General features: G+C 41.1%; 5 protein-coding genes across 7 annotated transcripts; 3 read left to right on the top strand and 2 right to left on the bottom strand.

Annotated features, from left to right (window-relative positions):
* The first annotated feature begins 407 nt into the window (after nucleotides 1–407).
* imp3 (IMP U3 small nucleolar ribonucleoprotein 3) lies at nucleotides 408–2,611 on the top strand. The gene is made up of 7 exons (XM_026313353.2): nucleotides 408–635; nucleotides 833–940; nucleotides 1,079–1,153; nucleotides 1,250–1,329; nucleotides 1,487–1,538; nucleotides 1,710–1,782; nucleotides 1,928–2,611. The coding sequence occupies exons 1-7, from the start codon at nucleotides 499–501 to the stop codon at nucleotides 1,952–1,954; spliced, it is 552 nt and encodes a 183-aa protein (XP_026169138.1). The 5' UTR covers nucleotides 408–498; the 3' UTR covers nucleotides 1,955–2,611.
* On the bottom strand, nucleotides 2,188–5,738 carry sec22ba (SEC22 homolog B, vesicle trafficking protein a). Its single transcript, XM_026313352.2, has 5 exons — nucleotides 5,521–5,738; nucleotides 3,836–3,945; nucleotides 3,516–3,676; nucleotides 3,273–3,419; nucleotides 2,188–3,079 (listed from the first exon to the last, which is right to left on the bottom strand). Exons 1-5 carry the CDS (start codon nucleotides 5,593–5,595, stop codon nucleotides 2,925–2,927), a joined length of 648 nt encoding a protein of 215 aa, XP_026169137.1. The 5' UTR covers nucleotides 5,596–5,738; the 3' UTR covers nucleotides 2,188–2,924.
* Nucleotides 5,688–10,539, top strand: LOC113134118 (uncharacterized protein C1orf21 homolog). Of its 2 annotated transcripts, none has more exons than XM_026313356.2 (7): nucleotides 5,688–5,822; nucleotides 5,929–6,107; nucleotides 7,057–7,204; nucleotides 8,108–8,187; nucleotides 8,516–8,586; nucleotides 8,724–8,787; nucleotides 9,598–10,539. In XM_026313356.2, the coding sequence occupies exons 3-7, from the start codon at nucleotides 7,114–7,116 to the stop codon at nucleotides 9,634–9,636; spliced, it is 345 nt and encodes a 114-aa protein (XP_026169141.1). In that variant the 5' UTR covers nucleotides 5,688–5,822; nucleotides 5,929–6,107; nucleotides 7,057–7,113; the 3' UTR covers nucleotides 9,637–10,539. The 2 variants fall into 2 exon arrangements, with proteins under 2 accessions (XP_026169141.1, XP_026169142.1); XM_026313357.2 differs by having other exon boundaries at nucleotides 5,770–5,822; nucleotides 5,926–6,107.
* A 41-nt stretch (nucleotides 10,540–10,580) lies between these two features.
* Nucleotides 10,581–12,483, bottom strand: tsen15 (TSEN15 tRNA splicing endonuclease subunit). 2 transcript variants are annotated; one of them, XM_026313355.2, is made up of 4 exons: nucleotides 12,285–12,483; nucleotides 12,131–12,212; nucleotides 11,561–11,696; nucleotides 10,581–11,462 (listed from the first exon to the last, which is right to left on the bottom strand). In XM_026313355.2, exons 1-4 carry the CDS (start codon nucleotides 12,357–12,359, stop codon nucleotides 11,288–11,290), a joined length of 468 nt encoding a protein of 155 aa, XP_026169140.1. In that variant the 5' UTR covers nucleotides 12,360–12,483; the 3' UTR covers nucleotides 10,581–11,287. The 2 variants fall into 2 exon arrangements, with proteins under 2 accessions (XP_026169140.1, XP_026169139.1); XM_026313354.2 differs by having other exon boundaries at nucleotides 12,131–12,483.
* A 510-nt stretch (nucleotides 12,484–12,993) lies between these two features.
* LOC113134142 (procollagen galactosyltransferase 2-like) lies at nucleotides 12,994–17,313 on the top strand. The gene is made up of 12 exons (XM_026313381.1): nucleotides 12,994–13,238; nucleotides 13,433–13,543; nucleotides 13,701–13,818; nucleotides 13,906–14,040; nucleotides 14,154–14,358; nucleotides 15,242–15,361; nucleotides 15,677–15,750; nucleotides 15,843–15,949; nucleotides 16,216–16,348; nucleotides 16,456–16,583; nucleotides 16,706–16,912; nucleotides 17,028–17,313. Exons 1-12 carry the CDS (start codon nucleotides 12,994–12,996, stop codon nucleotides 17,311–17,313), a joined length of 1,869 nt encoding a protein of 622 aa, XP_026169166.1.
* The last annotated feature ends 780 nt before the right edge of the window (nucleotides 17,314–18,093 follow it).

Raw genomic sequence — 18,093 nt, 5'->3', positions numbered from 1 at the left:
GTTTGGTGACACTGTTAGAGACACAAGCCGCATCAGCACGACTGTTAAAAGACCTTTAATGACCAGGGCTGACTCTCAGAGAGCATTCCTCAGGGAAAACCTTTAAAAGTTACACAAATAAAAAGGATAATGTTGAAAGACATTGCAGCGTGTCAGCCTTCCGTTTATTTTCACTTTAGATCTTCTATTTCACTGATTATTTCATTAATTATATCATGAATATATCTCAGACACTCTACTGATGCAGCTGATGAAGAATGAATGCGACATCTGGGGGAAACGATGCTGTGTCTGGTGTATTTACTGTCACAGCACGCAGACATGTTTAACGCTGACGCACAGCAGGTGGCGCTGAAGACGTGACATGCAACATGAAATTATTCCAGAGGAGAAGAAGAAGAAGAAGAAGGAAGCGGAAGCTCTGTCTCCATGCTGCTTGTTCTGCGTGTTAAGAGAAGCCGGTGTTGTAAATAAACTGGCTGTAGCAGGGAGTAAAAAATGGTCCGTAAATTAAAGTACCATGAACAGAAGCTGCTGAAGAAGGTGGACTTTATTAACTGGGAGGTGGACAACAACCTACACGAGGTCAAAGTGCTGCGGAAATATCACATCGAGAAGAGGGAGGACTACACCAAGTGAGTGAGGAGCATTTAAAGCCTGTTGTCTGTTCCCCATGGCCCTCAGCGTTGTCCTGTACTGTTTGGAAACGCTTTGAGGTGAAGCCAAAGAAAGTGCTTCATTATATGTTTATCATTATTGGAGCTTATAGTTTTTTAATAAGGCCTGGCCAGTTGATGTGTTGGACAGAGTTTTTTTTTCTCCACTGTCTCAGGTATAACAAGCTGAGTCGTAACATCAGAGATCTGGCCCAAAAAATCCGAGACCTGAACGAGAAGGATGGCTTCAGAGCTCAGAGCACCCATCAACTACTGGAGAAACTGTGAGTGTGGAGGAGCGATCCCTCTGTACAGCTGTGCTGTGGGAATAGGTGCACTCTTTGTGCAATGGCTCTGGTGTCTGAATGAGATTTCTACACCTTCGCCGACACCACACTGATCCTTTTGTTTCTCCACATAAGGTACAGCATCGGCCTCATCCCCACCAGACAGAATCTCTCCCTCACAGACAAAGTCACAGCGTCTGCCTTCTGCAGGTAAACCACATTTCCTGTCATATAAAGTGCGTGTATGATTGTCTCGTTCTCATTCAATCTGGGGATGCCATCAACCATCACCTGTGACTCCCGCAGGAGGAGGCTGCCCAGCATCATGCTGAACCTCCGTATGGCTCAGAACCTAAAGACAGCCATCACCTTCATTGAACAAGGACGTATCCTTCATTGGTGCAGTCATATGTGCTGCTGTTTGCCCACAGAATTTATATATGTATTGGAATATACTTGTTTTTTTTTTTTTTTGAGACATCGCATTTGTCTTTCTCCCAGGGTAAAATTTGTCTTTAAGTTTTGTCCTTGACTCGGTCTCAGATGTGCGTGTTGGCCCAGACATCGTCACAGACCCAGCATTCCTAGTCACGAGGTTGGTCTCCACATTTTTTCTGTCCATCTATTATTCTTCTGTACCACCTGATGTTGCTAACGCCCTCTTACATAAGCTAAGTTCTGTAAAAGCACAAAATTAACAGTAAAGATGGCTGTTTGAGAGCATCTCAAGTGATCGAATATTGACCCTGTTACTTGACATTTTCAGAAACATGGAAGATTTTGTGACTTGGGTGGACTCATCAAAGATTAAGCAGCATGTCATGAATTATAATGATGAAGTGAGTTTTCAGAATCTGCCTATGTGTTATCTTATAGTTGCTGTAGCCTGTAGTTTAGAGCGCATGACCCTCTCTCCGGTCATAAATATAAACATAGATAGGTAAAGCCTTATTCTGACACTGCATATGACTGTTTCTTTTGCAGAGGGATGACTTTGATCTGGTGGCCTAAGTCCTACCTAATGCCCATTCACCACCCTGGATGACAAGAAAAGGAGGAAAATAAATGTTTTCTCCTCCACAGCACCTATAACATAACTAAGCAAGGACAGAGGGAGTCCCCACCCAGGCTTTTGATGGCTCACCAAACTCGGTTTTGGTGTCGTCATATTTCTGACTGAACTGACAGATTATAATCCAGCCGAAATATGTCAGATTTTTTGTTTGTGATTGTCAGCCACCACATTAACACAAGAGTCATTCATTTTATTTATCACATTCATTTTTCCAGTAGAGACTCCGACACAGGCTACTTCCAGTGTTGTAAAGGTGTAAATCCATGTTGTTTGCGCTGCATAACATGCCACTGTGTAAATATTGCCACTTGGGTTAATGTGTCACAGTGAAACACCTGTATAAACACAGTTGTGTGTGTGTATGTGTGTGTGTATATACTATGAAGAGCAGGACTGTCTTTGTAATGTTAACATAGCTTGTGTCACACACATCTATATAACATAAAATAGAAATTGACAATTTGATAAATATTTCATCTTTTCAGTAAGACTTTTTAACAATGTAAACATTGTGAACAATAAACATTTTTTAGTCACAGTATCAGGACCTTTAACAAAACTTCTGCATATGCATACTTGGTTTCTTGTTAATGCTGAAACTGAAAGAAACCCATGTAACTGTGTAAATATATCCATTTGTCAACACCCTAATATTCCAGTAAATAGTTACATGAACTCACCATAAACCATTTGTTTCTAAACAACAAGTCCCGCCACAAACCTTTGGCTCAGTTTATACTTTACACCTATCATCACTCAAAGGGGATTAGAAAGAGCATTTACCTTCACAATGGACAGACCTGTATATGATCCCTTCAAGGCACCCTCAACAGAAACATAGTCTGTTAAACGCTTCATTTTCAAAGAGAAACATGTCACTAATGCCAAAGTCCTTGCTAGAGTCCATTAAAGCCACCAGAAACGCACATAGATGATGAGTGTGATGAAGACCACTGCCACAGCAGCCACCTTGGCATACGTGGAGCGGGTGTTGAGGTATTTAGCATCACTTCGGTACTTCTTCGATAGGGTGGATAAGTTGCTGGCTTTAGTGTCTAGTGCTGAGGGAAATAAGTAAGAACATGAGACGACCTGGACATTTTCTTACAACACATTAATTGTGAAAAGCTGTGTACTAAACAGTAACAGCAAGATTGTAACTCTTTCTAATGTATCAGCAGGTTTCTTTGGTAGATTCTCCTCATGCGTACTGTTCAAGTACCTTGGCCAGAATTGTTTTTGTCCTGTACTTACCAGAAAGAGCTTCTCCTCTTTGTAGAACTTCCTCAATATTTGCCACCATAATTCTCTGGACATCCTGCAGCTCTGTGTTGATGCTGCCCAAGTTCCTCCTGGCCCTGGTGTCAACATATATCTTCTTTGTTTTCTGGATGTATGTGTCTGGAACAGAGTACATATGACGTAGTCAAGATCGTTGTACTTTCTACTGAGAGAGAACAGTGAGATTTACTACACAGACACCACCAAGAGTCTTACCAAACTCGATGAAAGAGTAAGGCCTTGTTACTGTGGGTACTTTTTTTCCATACTGGTCATAGAACTCATTGTGGAGGTCTTCAAGGTAGGCAAAAACCATCTTTTTGGGAAATGAAGCCTCACAGAGGGACAGGTAGCACACACCCTGTGCTATTAAAAAGCTACAGATAATACACACAGTCCAAATCAGTGGTTATGACTCTGTTACCTGATGATACATACCTGACTTAATTGTACAGTATATACAGTGGCAACACTGACTTATATTCTGAGGGACCTTGCCTGTGATACTTTGTATGTGATTAGCAGCAGTAACTTACTGAAAGCTCATGTCCCCGGCCTCCAGGGTGCAGCGGTCAGGACTCTGAGCGTTCAGTTTACGGCACAGCTGCTTGGCCTGGCTCTGGTACTGCTGGAGGTCTCTTCCTGACTGGCACAGGTAAGCACAGATAAGCTGTAGACTGGACTGTGTAAAACTGAATCATAGTTGCTACGGACAGACGGACGGACCGACCGACCGACAGACAGACAGACATAGATAGATGGACGGATAGACAGATAGACAGAAAGATAGATAGATAGATAGATAGATAGATAGATAGACAGAAAGATAGATAGATAGATAGATAGATAGATAGATAGACAGATCGATAGATAGATAGAGACAGGCAGATAGATAGATAGATAGATAGACAGATAGATAGATAGACAGATAGATAGATAGATAGATAGATAGATAGATATAAAGATAGATAGATAGATAGACAGAAAGATGGACAGATCAATAGATAGATAGATAGATGGATAGATAGATGGATAGACAGAAAGATAGATAGATAGAGATAGATGGATAGATAGATAGATAGATGGATAGATAGATAGATAGATAGACAGACAGACATACAGACAGACAGATAGACAGATAGATCGATCAATAGACAGAGAGACAGATGGATAGATAGATAGATAGAGACAGATAGATAGATGGATAGATAGACAGACAGAGACAGACAGACAGATAGATATAGATAGATAGATGGATAGATAGACAGAGACAGACAGACAGATAGATAGATAGACAGAGACAGATAGATAGATATAGATAGATAGATGGATAGACAGACAGATAGATAGACAAAGATAGATAGATAGATATAAAGATAGATAGATAGATAGAAAGATGGACAGATCGATAGATAGATAGATAGATGGATAGACAAAGATAGATAGATAGATAGATAGATAGATGATAGATAGATAGATAGAAAGAGATAGATGGATAGATAGATAGATAGATAGATAGATAGATAGATAGATAGATAGACAGAAAGATGGACAGATCGATAGATAGATAGATAGATAGATAGATGGATAGACAAAGATAGATAGATAGAAAGAGATAGATAGATAGATAGATAGATAGATAGATAGATAGATAGATAGATAGATAGATAGATAGACAGACAGACATACAGAAAGACAGATCGATCAATAGACAGAGAGACAGATGGATAGATAGATAGATAGACAGACAGATAGATAGATGGATAGATAGACAGACAGAGACAGACAGACAGACAGATAGATAGATATAGATAGATGGATAGACAGACAGACAGATAGAGATAGACAGACAGATAGATAGATAGATATAGATAGATAGATGGATAGATAGACAGACAGACAGAGACAGACAGACAGATAGATAGATGGATAGATAGACAGACAGAAAGATAGATAGATACCACACCATGATCTGACATTTAACTAGCAACTAAAGAAGAAAGTTGCAGTTTTGTTAAAATAAAGTATGACTACATTATATGTGTCATTTCCATTTGTCCACTAAGACTAAACGTGATTAATAACAAATCTTTTGCTGCGAGGTTTCGTTACACCTTTGCGGAAGCTGGCCGTCACTAAACATCGCCTTTTTTGAATGGGGTTTGGCGTGTGGCTCCCAGTCCTGACACAGACCCAGACTTTACACCAAACCGAGTCTGACCTGTTCATCCTCCTCCACGGAAGCAGCGAGCGGGAGTCCGTCCGCCACACGAGCGATAATCGTCAGGACAATCATGTTGGTGGAGGTCGGTACTCGGCGGTGTCAGGAGTCGGTTCTGCCGCAGACGGAGGTAACTTCAAAACTTGGGATGTTTTTACTGTCAACTTTGATGATGACGGAGTGAGGGGGACGGAAGTTCATGGTGCGCCGGTGAATTGGGCCCGGGTAGGAACTGAAGATTCGCAGCTAGTTACCCATCGCGCAGAGAGAAAGGCAGTTCGAGCAGAGCAGCGAGGAAACAAGTGGGGTTTACTGTGTTCTGCTAACTATTCAAATAATAGTAATGTCTGAAATAAAGTCGACTTGAAAATCTCTTCAGGTGTCGATAGTTTGTTTTCTGATCAGTAGGAGCTGTATTACCAGGAGAGTGTGGGGCCATGAGCTCCAGTCCGACCAGACAGACTGGCTGCATCTACTCTGCATCTCCACTGCTGGAGCCTGTGCTGAGCCGAGGGCTTCAGATCTGACCCGGAGCTTCTCTGAACCAAGACCAGAGGAAGAAGCTGAACCATGGACACTCTGAAAAGGTAGTTGTGCGTTTATTTCGCTCGTTTTTTTTTCATTTTTCACCTCGCTTGTTGCTGCATCTTTTCGCATCTTTTATTATTATTATTCTGTAAGGCTGATCGCTGTCTCCTCTCTCCGATGTGGTGGAAAGACACGATACTCGTCATTTTTGCAGCCTTTGAGGAGATGTGTTTTCCTCTTAGCGGTACTTCTGATTGCGGGTCTATTAGATGCAGCTGCAGCTTTTATCTGCTGTATGAAAGTACACATGGAGGCTGATAAGGATGGCATCAATGCGTCAGCTGGCTCTGCAGCTGGACTCAGCTGTGCGGCCAGTGCGTTTAGGACCATACCATGCACACATATGGGGATCGATCACTGGTCTGTGCTGGTGTTGTTTTGGCCATATTGCACTTGTGCGCGTCCACAGTTTAATCCTCTGAGCGCCGCAGACACACCGCCCCCATCCACTAATAAATGACCCGGCGGCTTGGCACAGTGGCATCCTTACAGCCTGAAAGGCCTTATTGTTGCGGTGCAGCTGGCACCACCGGGAGCACGTCCTGATTGGTGTTTTCCCAGATCGGCGTGTGCGTGATGCACAACCCGGCCACAGCGTCTGTTTTACTGTTTTTCAAGGACAGATTGAGACGATGCCCGTGTTTTACTTCTAGGGTGGGGCGCTTCATGACTAATTGATGCTGGGAAATTAATGGTTCTCAATCTGGAGCGCAGGGGATTTCTTCCATCTTTTATTTGCTTTTCTTTGAGAGGTTAGTCTCTTTGGTTATCAGCACACTCTCACCAAAACGACTCAGGGCGTCGTAAAAGCCCAGATGCTTCACTCGTGATTTCCCCAGAGACAAAACCTTCATGATGAGGGCCGCCTGTTATCTGAGAGCCCAAGATACCTTTGTATATTCCTGATCTACACATATCTACCGTGCACTTCCTTATACCCCCTCCCAGGTGTGCTTCTCATGCTCAGGGGTGAGGAGGAGGAGGAGGAGAGCAGAGGAAGAGGAGATGGGCTGCACCTCAGCCAAGCAGGTTTCTGCTGTGCCCAGCGCTGAGGAGGGCCAGAATAAATCCTACAGCAACGGGGACCTCGGATCAGGTCAGTGTTTTCACTGCAGAGCCTGAAAACGTCTTTGGTGATATGAGGACATAAAAAAACAGATACAGGTAACAAATGTTCATGTTGGAGGATCAGAATGACTTAAATATATTTCTGTCTATAAACACAAACTCTTTCAGCTTATGTTTAAAACATAATTAATAGTTTAAACATAATTATGTATAATAATAAATAAGTAAAGTACAATAAAAGCATTTGTTTATTTCTATGGTTAACTGATTATTCTGTGACCAAGTTTAACTCACTGCTGAAAAACTGAATTTTCAAGCTTTTTTAAAATCTAAAAAATTGTTAGTCTTTTGATTTAATTTCCGTAATATTTAGATAAAAGGTTCAAATTAACATCATATTGGATGGTAATTGTTTTCTGAGCTGCACTGACCCATAATTATTGCACAAAAGGTCCAACTGTCACCTGTAGATAAGTGTTGCCAGTTTTCTTGGTTATTTTAATATTATTGTCATTAGAAAACATGTTTAAAAAATAGTATTAATAATTTACACATATTAATTTGATGTTCCAACTCTATGTGCCCATAAAGCTGCCATTACTATGCATCATTATCTCTATTTTCATTTCCCCCTCTCTAAATGTGTGGGAGTGAGACAGACGTGGGGGCTGTGCATGTGTGAGAGAAACGATGGATGAGAGACAGAGCAGAGGGGAGAGTCAGGCTGACAGCTCATGTGCTTGCTGCTTGCCAACCATTGTGAAAAGAGGATTTAGTCAGGAGCGTGAGAATTCAAGCACATAATTACTTTGCCAAGTACTGAAGTGTGAAAACTGTTAACATGGAGAGCAGTGGCTTTTGTGGGTCATCTTCTGTGTATTAATAAAAGGAGACGTGCTGCTCTCTGCCTCTGTCTCCCACTCTGCTGCAGATGAGTACAAGATGAAAGCAGTGGAGAAAGTCAAATACATCAGCGGAGAAGACGGAGGAGTGGACGGACAGGAGAGCACAGTGCGTGATTTCTGTTGTATTTTTCGAGTTTGGCTTTTGTTTTTTGCAACTCTTATTTATTTATTTATTGTATTTAATGACAACTTCTGTTCGTAACAATATTGAATTTGTCATAATTTCACATTCACAAACATTTGATCAGATTTTAGAGCACCGAGCTACAAAAAAAATATAAACATTTTCGGGGTTGAATTAGTTCATGTTTAAAACATGACTGTGCAATGATATAATTAGAACTGTAGAACTTCTTTGCTAATTGTTTTTTATCTCCTGCTATGTTTTAGATCAGATGGTTGATTGCAGCACTTTTGTTTATTGTGTCCTACAGGAGAAAAGTGCACTGCTTGGTAAAGGCCAACACGTGGATGAAACTGGATCAAATGGAAATGGAAAGATGCTGTAATGATGCTCTTTAAGTAGCACTAATATCTGTTTGTATGTTGTGCATTAGTGTTGTGTTTTGTTCAGTTATCATCTGAAGTGTTTGACAAGTCACACTCCAAAGCTTCAACCTGCTGTACATTGCTCTGTTGCAGGAGCATCCACTCCTCAGAGAGTCAGCAGGAATTTTTCAGGATGTTGGATGAGAAAATTGAAAAGGTAAATAATGACAAAGCATCACTGCTGCACCATTTGTTTTTTGCAAAAGTCCCCCTGTTAAATGACATAATGGATGTTAATCCGATTACTGCTGCAAATCTGTACTGAGTGAGGAAGGCACAGATGACACGATGATGCCACAGAAAAGCCCCAATCTGTCATGTCCAGTGGATTCCATGAGCATGTAGTACCAGTGGAAACATGTTGTGCTGCACAGAGGACTCATTTATTTAAACTACAGGCTGGGCTCTGTGTGAGTTTTATCATTCTGTGACACGAGGGCCAATTAAGTCATATCCTATATATCAAAATGTTCTCATTGTCAACATATATCACAAATAAGTCTGTGTATGTAACACTTCCAAAAAAAAGCTCCATTGTTGCCATAAAATGTTAAAATACATTAGTGAGCCACACTGTTGACACGCTTATTAATTATGGTGGACATGGGCTCTCATTTACTTAAGAGTTGATCCAACCTACGCAAACCTGCTGCTGGAAATAGTCACTAGTGCACCCGGCTACAGCTAAAAGTAGTCTCTAACAAATGCTCCTAATATTAGATATACAAACAAACAAACAAAACTACAATGTTCAACAATTTTGTAATTGTATTTCATGTCTTGAGTCCCAAGGCCACTAACATAATTGCTTTCTTTATTGGTTGTGATTTTGAACATATTGACTTTAGACATAAATATTGGAACTGTGCTACTGATTTCATAGAGTTCATCTTTAGTGATAAGAAATTCACACCATCACTTCAAACTCAAATTTTAATGTATATTAACATTTCTGTTTTGTATCCAGGGTCGGGACTACTGCTCAGAGGAGGAGGACATTACATAGCGGTTTGGTTGTATATCCATCCACCCTAGTTGGAGAGGAACTGTCACTCAAGTGATACGGATGTGCCGCATCATCTGACATCATGTCCAGGAGGGTCTTGTTTTGACTGTCCCTGACAGGAATAGATACTGACTTGAATCAAGCACCTTTTTGCCCTCCTGCTCATCTGATTAACCCAGAGAAAGAGTTTAACCAAAACAAAAGATGGCTTAATATTTAGAAGTTTTAAAACCTCTCCAAAGGGGCACAACACTATTCTTCTAACTACTTTATATTGGAATCTTGGGATTATAAGCAGCTCTTGATTTTGTCTCCCTGCTTGGATAACGTCTGGAAGGTCAGCACACATGGCTGTAGGTGAGGCTTATAGACACTGAAACACTCAGACTGTTGCAAATATAAATTTCCAACAGCCGAAATGACCAGCGCTGTTGTGGATACTCACTCAAGGTGAAAATGTCTTTATCTGCATCATTTTGACTATTTCATCCTTGAATGCCCCATTGAAAAACCACTGGGTTGGAAACTTCCTGCATTCCACAGTATGAACCTCTTTTCTACAGTACATTGGCCAGTACAGTGTGTTTGTCCATGTCTGTTTCTTTTATAATATATAGTATTTATGTTGAATAAGGCTCAGGGTTCAAGTGTTGTAATCGTTGTCTCGTGTGGTTAAGTCCTTCCACTCATTAAGACACTGCTGCACCATTAGAAAGACACATTCACACAGCAGGGACACCAAGGCCCCCTGCTTCACTATCTGTTCTATGTTAAGCCCACAGGGTGGACACTACAACGTTACATTAGTCTCCATTTCTCTCACCAGTGTTACATTGCTGTGCTCAATTTCTATGTTGAGGTTTTGTTTTTCTATAAAAAATAAAGTGTTTTGCAAAATGCAGCCAAGAAAAACAACCTGAAAGTGGCACAATAAGTCATTGATGTACTTATTTTAAATCAGTCATGTTCCTTATTACTCAAAATAAATACCACATTATTGTTTTAAGTCCACATTCTGCACCATATAACACATACTAACATCAAACCAATGCACTGGAGCACATTAACTCACCAAGATCATTAGTGGACAGCTATTACCAATCAGGTTAGAGTCCTGCTAATTTATTGATATGACTGTTATTTGTTAAACTTAAGCACAAACTTTAGAATCGCAATCATTTTCTATCAGTATCTGTACAGCCTCTGTACAGCCTCTGTACAAAGAGATGCACAACAAAACTGAGGTTTGTGGATGTCTAAGAAGATAAGTCTGAGGGGTCATATGAAGGGGAACTGAAACAAAAAACATTTAAGAATAAAATTGTATTTATTTCTTGGGCACACCCTTAAATATTGCTCCTTTAACCCTTGTGAATTATTGGGTAATTTTACCTCTTGTAAAAAAAACATTCAAATGAAACTCTTAGGTCGACCTGTTCACAACCCATGAACATTTGCAACCAGTGGGGACAGTTTTTCCTGTAAACTTCACTGTGTTGGGTGGAGCCAGTGATTTCTCACTGACAGGGAATCACAGTCAGGCACAGACACCACCTAGAAGGTTCCCATGGATGGGTCCAGTTGCACCTCCTACCATACTGTCAGTCCTTCTTCAGGTTCATTTTAAAGGACGATGATACTCTTCACCATCTCACTGCTGCTGCCGCCGCCTCTTCCGGTGCTGCCGGCGTCCCACATCCTGAAACGGTCCTACGGGAGGGTCCGGTGTCACCAACCCATCAGTCATCCTCTGATACACCAGGGTGGAGTCAGATGCCACTGCACACAGCAGCATAGGAAAGCCTCTGTCCAGTACGCGCCGTATGCTGCACAGCAGAGAGGGAGAAAATCAGGATAGTAAAAGTCTAAAGGACAAAACAGAAAAGGGGGCGGAGGCTTCAGAGCTTCTGCAGCGTCCCATCACCTTTCATGGCTCAGAGATCGGTCAACAGGCAGAGGAAGAACGCTCTGGATGGGTGTTCCTTCCTTCTCCCTCCCTTCCAGCAAAACCACCTGTAGTTCAGGACTCTTGACACACGACACCTCCTTCCACCGGCGCACTGTGAAGGACAGAGACACGTTATTATAGCCCACTGTTCTCAGTTACCAATAAACACTGGCTGACTATGTTTTTCTTTGGCTGGACTATTACGGGTTACAGGTTAATACAGTATGTAAATAAATAATACAGTATGTAAATAATAAATAATATAGTAGGTGAATAATAAATAAAGTATGTAAACCAATGTGCTGATTACTCTTAGTATAAGGGCTTAGTATAAATGCATGTTACCTCTGTTTTCAAAAGATAAAGGATTCAGTGAATAATGTGATTTTAAGAAGCTTTGAAACATCAGTCAAACAGTTAATAAAAATGGTGGATAATACATTAGGAAATGAGTGTAAATACACAGACATATAAAACAACTCAGTCAAATGACCGCCTGTCTCGGCATTAACACAACAAAGTCTCCAGACATGTCATCAAACTCACCCTCAGTGAGATCCATGTACACCAGGAAAGCTGCGTGGACCTGGGCGCTGTCCTCAACCTCCAGCTTCCTAATTAGCTGGTACTGACACCAAGAAGACAGGACACCGGTAAGTGCATTGTGGATGAGACCCCTGAATGCAGCACAGACACTCACCGATGGATGCTGGAGGATGCAGTTCTTTGGCGGAGGACTCCCCGACTCACCCGCTCGGTCTGGATCTCCCGACATGTCAACGACTAAACCACTGGACTAATTCCATCTACAGCCAAAATACCAGTCCGGGCTTAGGACATACTGCTACTTTCACAGCATAACACCGAGCTCTTTTCTGGTCTCGTTAGCGTGCTACAGTTAAAGCCGTCCGGGTAGAAAATGTCACTCTCGAGTATTTTTTTTCCTGTGAAGCTGCCTGACAAACCAGATGCAGGGTGACAAAAGCCCAGCTTACACACAGGCGCTGAAACAAATAAAGGAATTGATTTGAATTAGATTATTTATTGTTTATATGCCACACATGACACGTTTGGAAATAATAATAATAATCATCATCATAACAACATCAACAACAATTATTATTATTATTATTATTATGGTGATGATGATGATGATGATGGTGATTATTATTGTTGCTGTTGTTATATTATTATTATTACTAATAGTAATAATAATAACTATAGTAATAATAGTAGTAGCAGTAGTAGTAGTGAGGACTATGTTGCCTATGTTGCCTATGTTACTATCTTAGCACCCCCTCTCTCACTCTCTCTCTCTCTATGTTTTGTCATGTGTGTGAGAGCCCATCTCTCGCCCTCACTCGCACTGGTGTGAAGCTACAGAGACACAGAGGTGCCCTGTTGGAAATATGCCTTTTGAATTTGTGGGATTCAGATTCTTTGTTATGATTTTAGCTGGAAAGCTCTTCCTGCACACCAGCACAGAGGAGCTGGCAGCTGATGAGCTCCTCCAGCATCCAGCCCAGCAGGAGTCCTCTCTGCTAAAACCCACAGTGCTGATCACCATCCTTGCACGCAACGCACAGCACAGCCTCCATTACTTCCTGGGATGCATTGACAGGCTGGACTATCCAAAGGACCGCATTTCCATCTGGTAAGACTATGTGTTGTTACTGCATTGATTATTTGTAAAAATGTTTACCGTCAGTCGTGACATTCTCCATTAGTGTTGATAAGCAAACAAGGTATTCCCTGACAAGCGAGGAACCTACACACACCAAGAGAAAGAAAGACACTGTGTAAGAAAGAGGTGAAGCTGGTGTTCAGTAATGCTCTGTGTGATCTCAGGGCGGCCTCAGACCACAACATGGACAACAGTACAACCATCCTCCAGGAGTGGCTCAGAGGAGTCCAGCACCTGTATCACTCTGTGGAGTGGAGGCCCATAGAACAACCAAGGTGAACCACAGCTACAGAATTAAAGATGTCTCTGAGGCAGCAACTTTGCTTATTACCCCAATGTGACACTGTTTATTCATAAATTCAGTAGATTAATTTTAACTTTCTGATCACAGATGATGCAGTTCAATACTGTCTCTGTATCTGGTTCTCTTAGCTCTTACGCAGATGAAGAGGGTCCAAAGCACTGGCCCAACTCTCGGTTCACACATGTGATGAAGTTAAAGCAGGCAGCACTCAGAGCTGCCAGACGACTCTGGGCTGACTACATACTGGTGAGCCAGTAAAGACCCTGTGACACAAAGAATCATTATGATACAGATTCCTCTGTCATCTATTAATGTTTCTTTCTTGTGCCTCAGTTTGTGGACAGTGACAACTTGCTGACAAACCGCCAGGTGCTAACTGAGATGATGGCAGAGAATCTTACACTTGTTGCACCGATGTTGGAATCAAAAAGCCTTTATTCCAATTTCTGGTGTGGCATCACTCCTCAGGTACAGTCTGAAAAACGTGGTAACTACAGAACATTCATAGCAAACACTGAAAACTGGGAAAATTATTTATTTTTATTTTTATTTATTTTTTCATTTTTAAAATACCCATATAGGGCTATTACAGACGAACCCCAGAGTACATTCCCATCCGTAAATGGAAACGGCAGGGCTGCTTTGCTGTCCCCATGGTGCACTCCACCTACCTGCTTGACCTCCGACGCAGAGCCAGCCAGTCGTTGGCCTTCTACCCTCTTCACCCCCAGTACCTCTACCATCTAGACGACATCATGGTCTTTGCTTTCTCTGCACGGCAGGCAGGTCGGACCTTTGCCAAGATGTGTTTGAATTTAACTTACAGCTCACAAGATTGTTTTGCTATGTGAGTTTGGTGCCGTGTTGGCAGTCAAGTCACAGAACTGTGTAAAAATAAATAATGAATAATAATAATAAATAATAATTATAAATTTAGAGTTGAATCAGTCTGCACATCATCTGTTTATATCAAACTGTTGTCAAACCTCCATCCATTTGATGTCAGAGTGAGATATAATTTTGTAGTTGGATGAAATATTTGTTCAACTGATAACATTATAACAATTTTTTCCCAATTGTAAAAAGTTTCATAAATTTCAAAATAAAACAATTTACACAATATTGAATATGTATACAATATATTTTTATTAGGAAGGCAACATGATCTAGAGTTTAATTACCCACAACAAAATTCTGTAAATGATTATTTTGAATATTTATGACTATAATAGGTGAGTGCTTACACTAATTTTAACCCAGTTATTATTATTAAGAATCAAACTAAAACATGTTTAGCAACATGTTTGCAGTATTTCATCTGTAGCAAAGCAGAAAATCTCCATAATTCAGGTCACATCTTTATAACTTTATTGAAATCTCTATTTAAATAAAGTTATAGTTATATATATAGTTAATGTGCTATATAACATTATTAACGTTAAGTTGATTTATAAAGGCAAAGCTACAGATGTGATTAATATGTACTTTAATAGCATATTTATTATTATTATTCTCCTTAATAACAGCATATCTGCAGCACTTTATAATACGTGGACAGGCTATGACCAGTGTGACCGCATCATTTTCATGTTGTATCATATGATATGTCACTGCATTTTAAATAAAGAAAAGAGCTGATTTGCTGATTTGTTGATTTGTTCCCCTACAGGTGTCCAAATGTATGTGTGCAACAAAAACCATTATGGATATTTGCCACTGCCCCTCAAACAAGACCAGACACTGGAGGAGGAAAAGGAGAGCTTCACCCACACACTGACAGAGTCACTCAGTAAGCATGTACTTTGTTTTATGCATATACTGTGCACGACTTTGTAACTGAAGCATGAAGGTTACAATTCTCCATCTTCAGCTTTGTTCACTATTTTCTGCATGAGCCCGTTTGGTCTTTTTTGCTCTCATGGTACTGACACATGTCTCACTCTGCTGTGAGAAGCTGCTGCCTCTCATTTCTTTCCCCCTCTCTCTGATTTTAACCATTTCACATCAGTTAGCTGTTGAACTGATCTAAGCATTTCCCCTGAAACCAAAGGCCTGTACCACAAACTGTAACCCAATGATATATACAAGTGAACCTGTTTTCCAGTTGACTACACCGTGGAGCCTTCACAGTATGTGCACTTTGCACCTGAGGAACCAGGGAAGATGGGATTTGATGAGGTGGATATATGTTTTTTTTCCCAAAAGAAATGAATTTTCCAATTTCAAAGTCCTGTTGAGGTGATCGTTCACTTAATTCTCTCCACCTCTAGATCTTTCTGATCAATCTGAAGCGGCGACCAGACCGGCGAGAGAGGATGTTGAGCTCTCTGGCTGTCCTTGGTATCAATGCCACACTGACAGAGGCCGTGGATGGCAAGTATGACATAAAATAAAACTGATAAAAATCAAAACACATGCAAAAAAAAAAACACCTAAAATGTGGATGTACTATACTGTAAATAAATATTCATAAAGTATTTATAGATAACCTGCATTGGAAAACTCAAACCAAAGTCTTTTTGTAAGTACCTTTATTGCTGGGATTCCAACACACTGACAGGTGCATTTGTTAATTGAGAAAGTGGTTCCAAATGTCAGGAAACATTTGGAACACCCTGATAAGAAGAAAATGTTTATTCACAGAGCACTGAACTCCTCTCAGTTGCGGGCCATGGGTGTAGACATGCTGCCTGGCTACAAAGACCCATATTCAGACCGTGTACTGACCAGAGGGGAGATTGGATGCTTTCTCAGCCACTACAGCATCTGGAATCAGGTACAACCTGTCTCTGTGAATGTTGTAAACAAAACTTACATAAGCTCAGCTGATGTGTCAGTATGGAGGTTTAGGCTGTCCACTGACTGTCATGTTTCGCCCTCTAGGTGGTGCAGCAGGAACTGCAGCAGGTGCTTGTATTGGAGGATGATGTGAGATTTGAGCCCAGATTCTGCTCCAGGCTGGTGGCCGTCATGGACAACGTGCAGAGAGTGAAACTTGACTGGGACCTCATGTAACCGATCATTTTTTCCTTTCATTCTTCACAGATTCAACTCTCTTCATATCCAAATTAAGTTTCAAAAGTCATATTTTACTCAAAGCAGCCAGGCTTATCACTAATTTGTCTTCCTGAAGTTACGTGGGTCGTAAGCGGCTGCAGGTGAAGGAGCCAGAGTACTGGGTGAAGGGAGTCAGTAACCTTGTGCACCCAGGCTACTCCTACTGGACCTTGGGTTACATCCTGTCCCTGCAGGGGGCCAAGAAGTTGCTCCAGGCAAAACCCCTGAACAAAATGCTGCCTGTTGATGAGTTCCTACCTGTCATGTTCAACAAGCACCCAAAGTGAGTCTCACCTACCTCTCATATATTCACATATTATCCTTTGAATACATGTATGAGTAAAGTGGCACTGCACTGATAATCACTTTTAAACATGGCCACATCTCTGTCTATTCAGAGATGAGTACATGCAGTATTTTGAGGAAAGGGACCTGAAGGCATTTTCAGTGGAGCCCCTGTTGCTCTTCCCCATACACTACACGGGCGAGCCCGGGTACGTCAGTGACACGGAGACATCCACCATCTGGGATGATGAGGCTGTGGAAACAGACTGGGACAGGGATGGGGTCAAACACAGACGTGAGCAGGAAGCCGAGGAAACTGGATTTCGACCTGTGGCTCTTCATTCTGCTCGTGGTGACGTGCCGCCCGTCTCTGCCAATGGTGACAGAGATGAACTGTGAGAAACCAGCATGTTATATCCCACACCTGCTGGGCCCCTATTAACAGTGGCTCCTCCCCCAGTCTGTGCAGTGTGACCACTTTTCTCAGCAGGGACACTACTTCTCCCTATGTCCGCAGTGTTTAATTACACTCACTAATTTAAAAATATGCAACACTGTCTTCTAGGCCCAATTTAGAGCCGCCTATTATGTCAGCTGCGCCACAGTAAGATGGAGCAGCTACCTGTTTTGCCTGGGTGGTAATCCAGCCTTGTATGTACTGAGACCCACATCTAAAGACCAAGACCAGGAAACAATGCCAGTGTATGTGGCTTTTCAAAAAAATGTTCATTGTAAACTAAGTTTATGTAATAAAAGCTCAGAATTACATTTGTTGTTAACTGAATTTGTGCATTAGAAACATGGCAAAAATATTTGCTTGGTTGCTAGTTAAAGTTCCTTATTTTAACATGGTCCATGTAATGTTATGAAATTTTCACACTGCATACTAACAATGACTCAAGGAAGTTACTTCTTATTTAACATGCCAAAAGATCATTATGAGAATTGTTTAGATACCTAACAGACAATTTTTTATATAGATACAAGCTATTTAGTCTAATATCTAATAATTGTCAAAGTTTGTGAGACTACTAAATAAATGTTATGACAAGAACAGTTTCTTGTAATTAGCAACAATATTACAGTAACACTGAACATAAAAATCTTTATGTCATGGTGGCTTCAGTATGCAATACAATGGCAAATGCTTTCTGGGTAGGTATTGGTGAAGACCCAAAA

This window comes from Mastacembelus armatus, chromosome 17 (genome assembly GCF_900324485.2).
Source record: "Mastacembelus armatus chromosome 17, fMasArm1.2, whole genome shotgun sequence".
Taxonomy (NCBI): Eukaryota; Metazoa; Chordata; class Actinopteri; order Synbranchiformes; family Mastacembelidae; genus Mastacembelus; species Mastacembelus armatus.
Note: the sequence above shows the minus strand (reverse complement) of the source record. Positions and strands in the feature narration are given on the sequence as shown.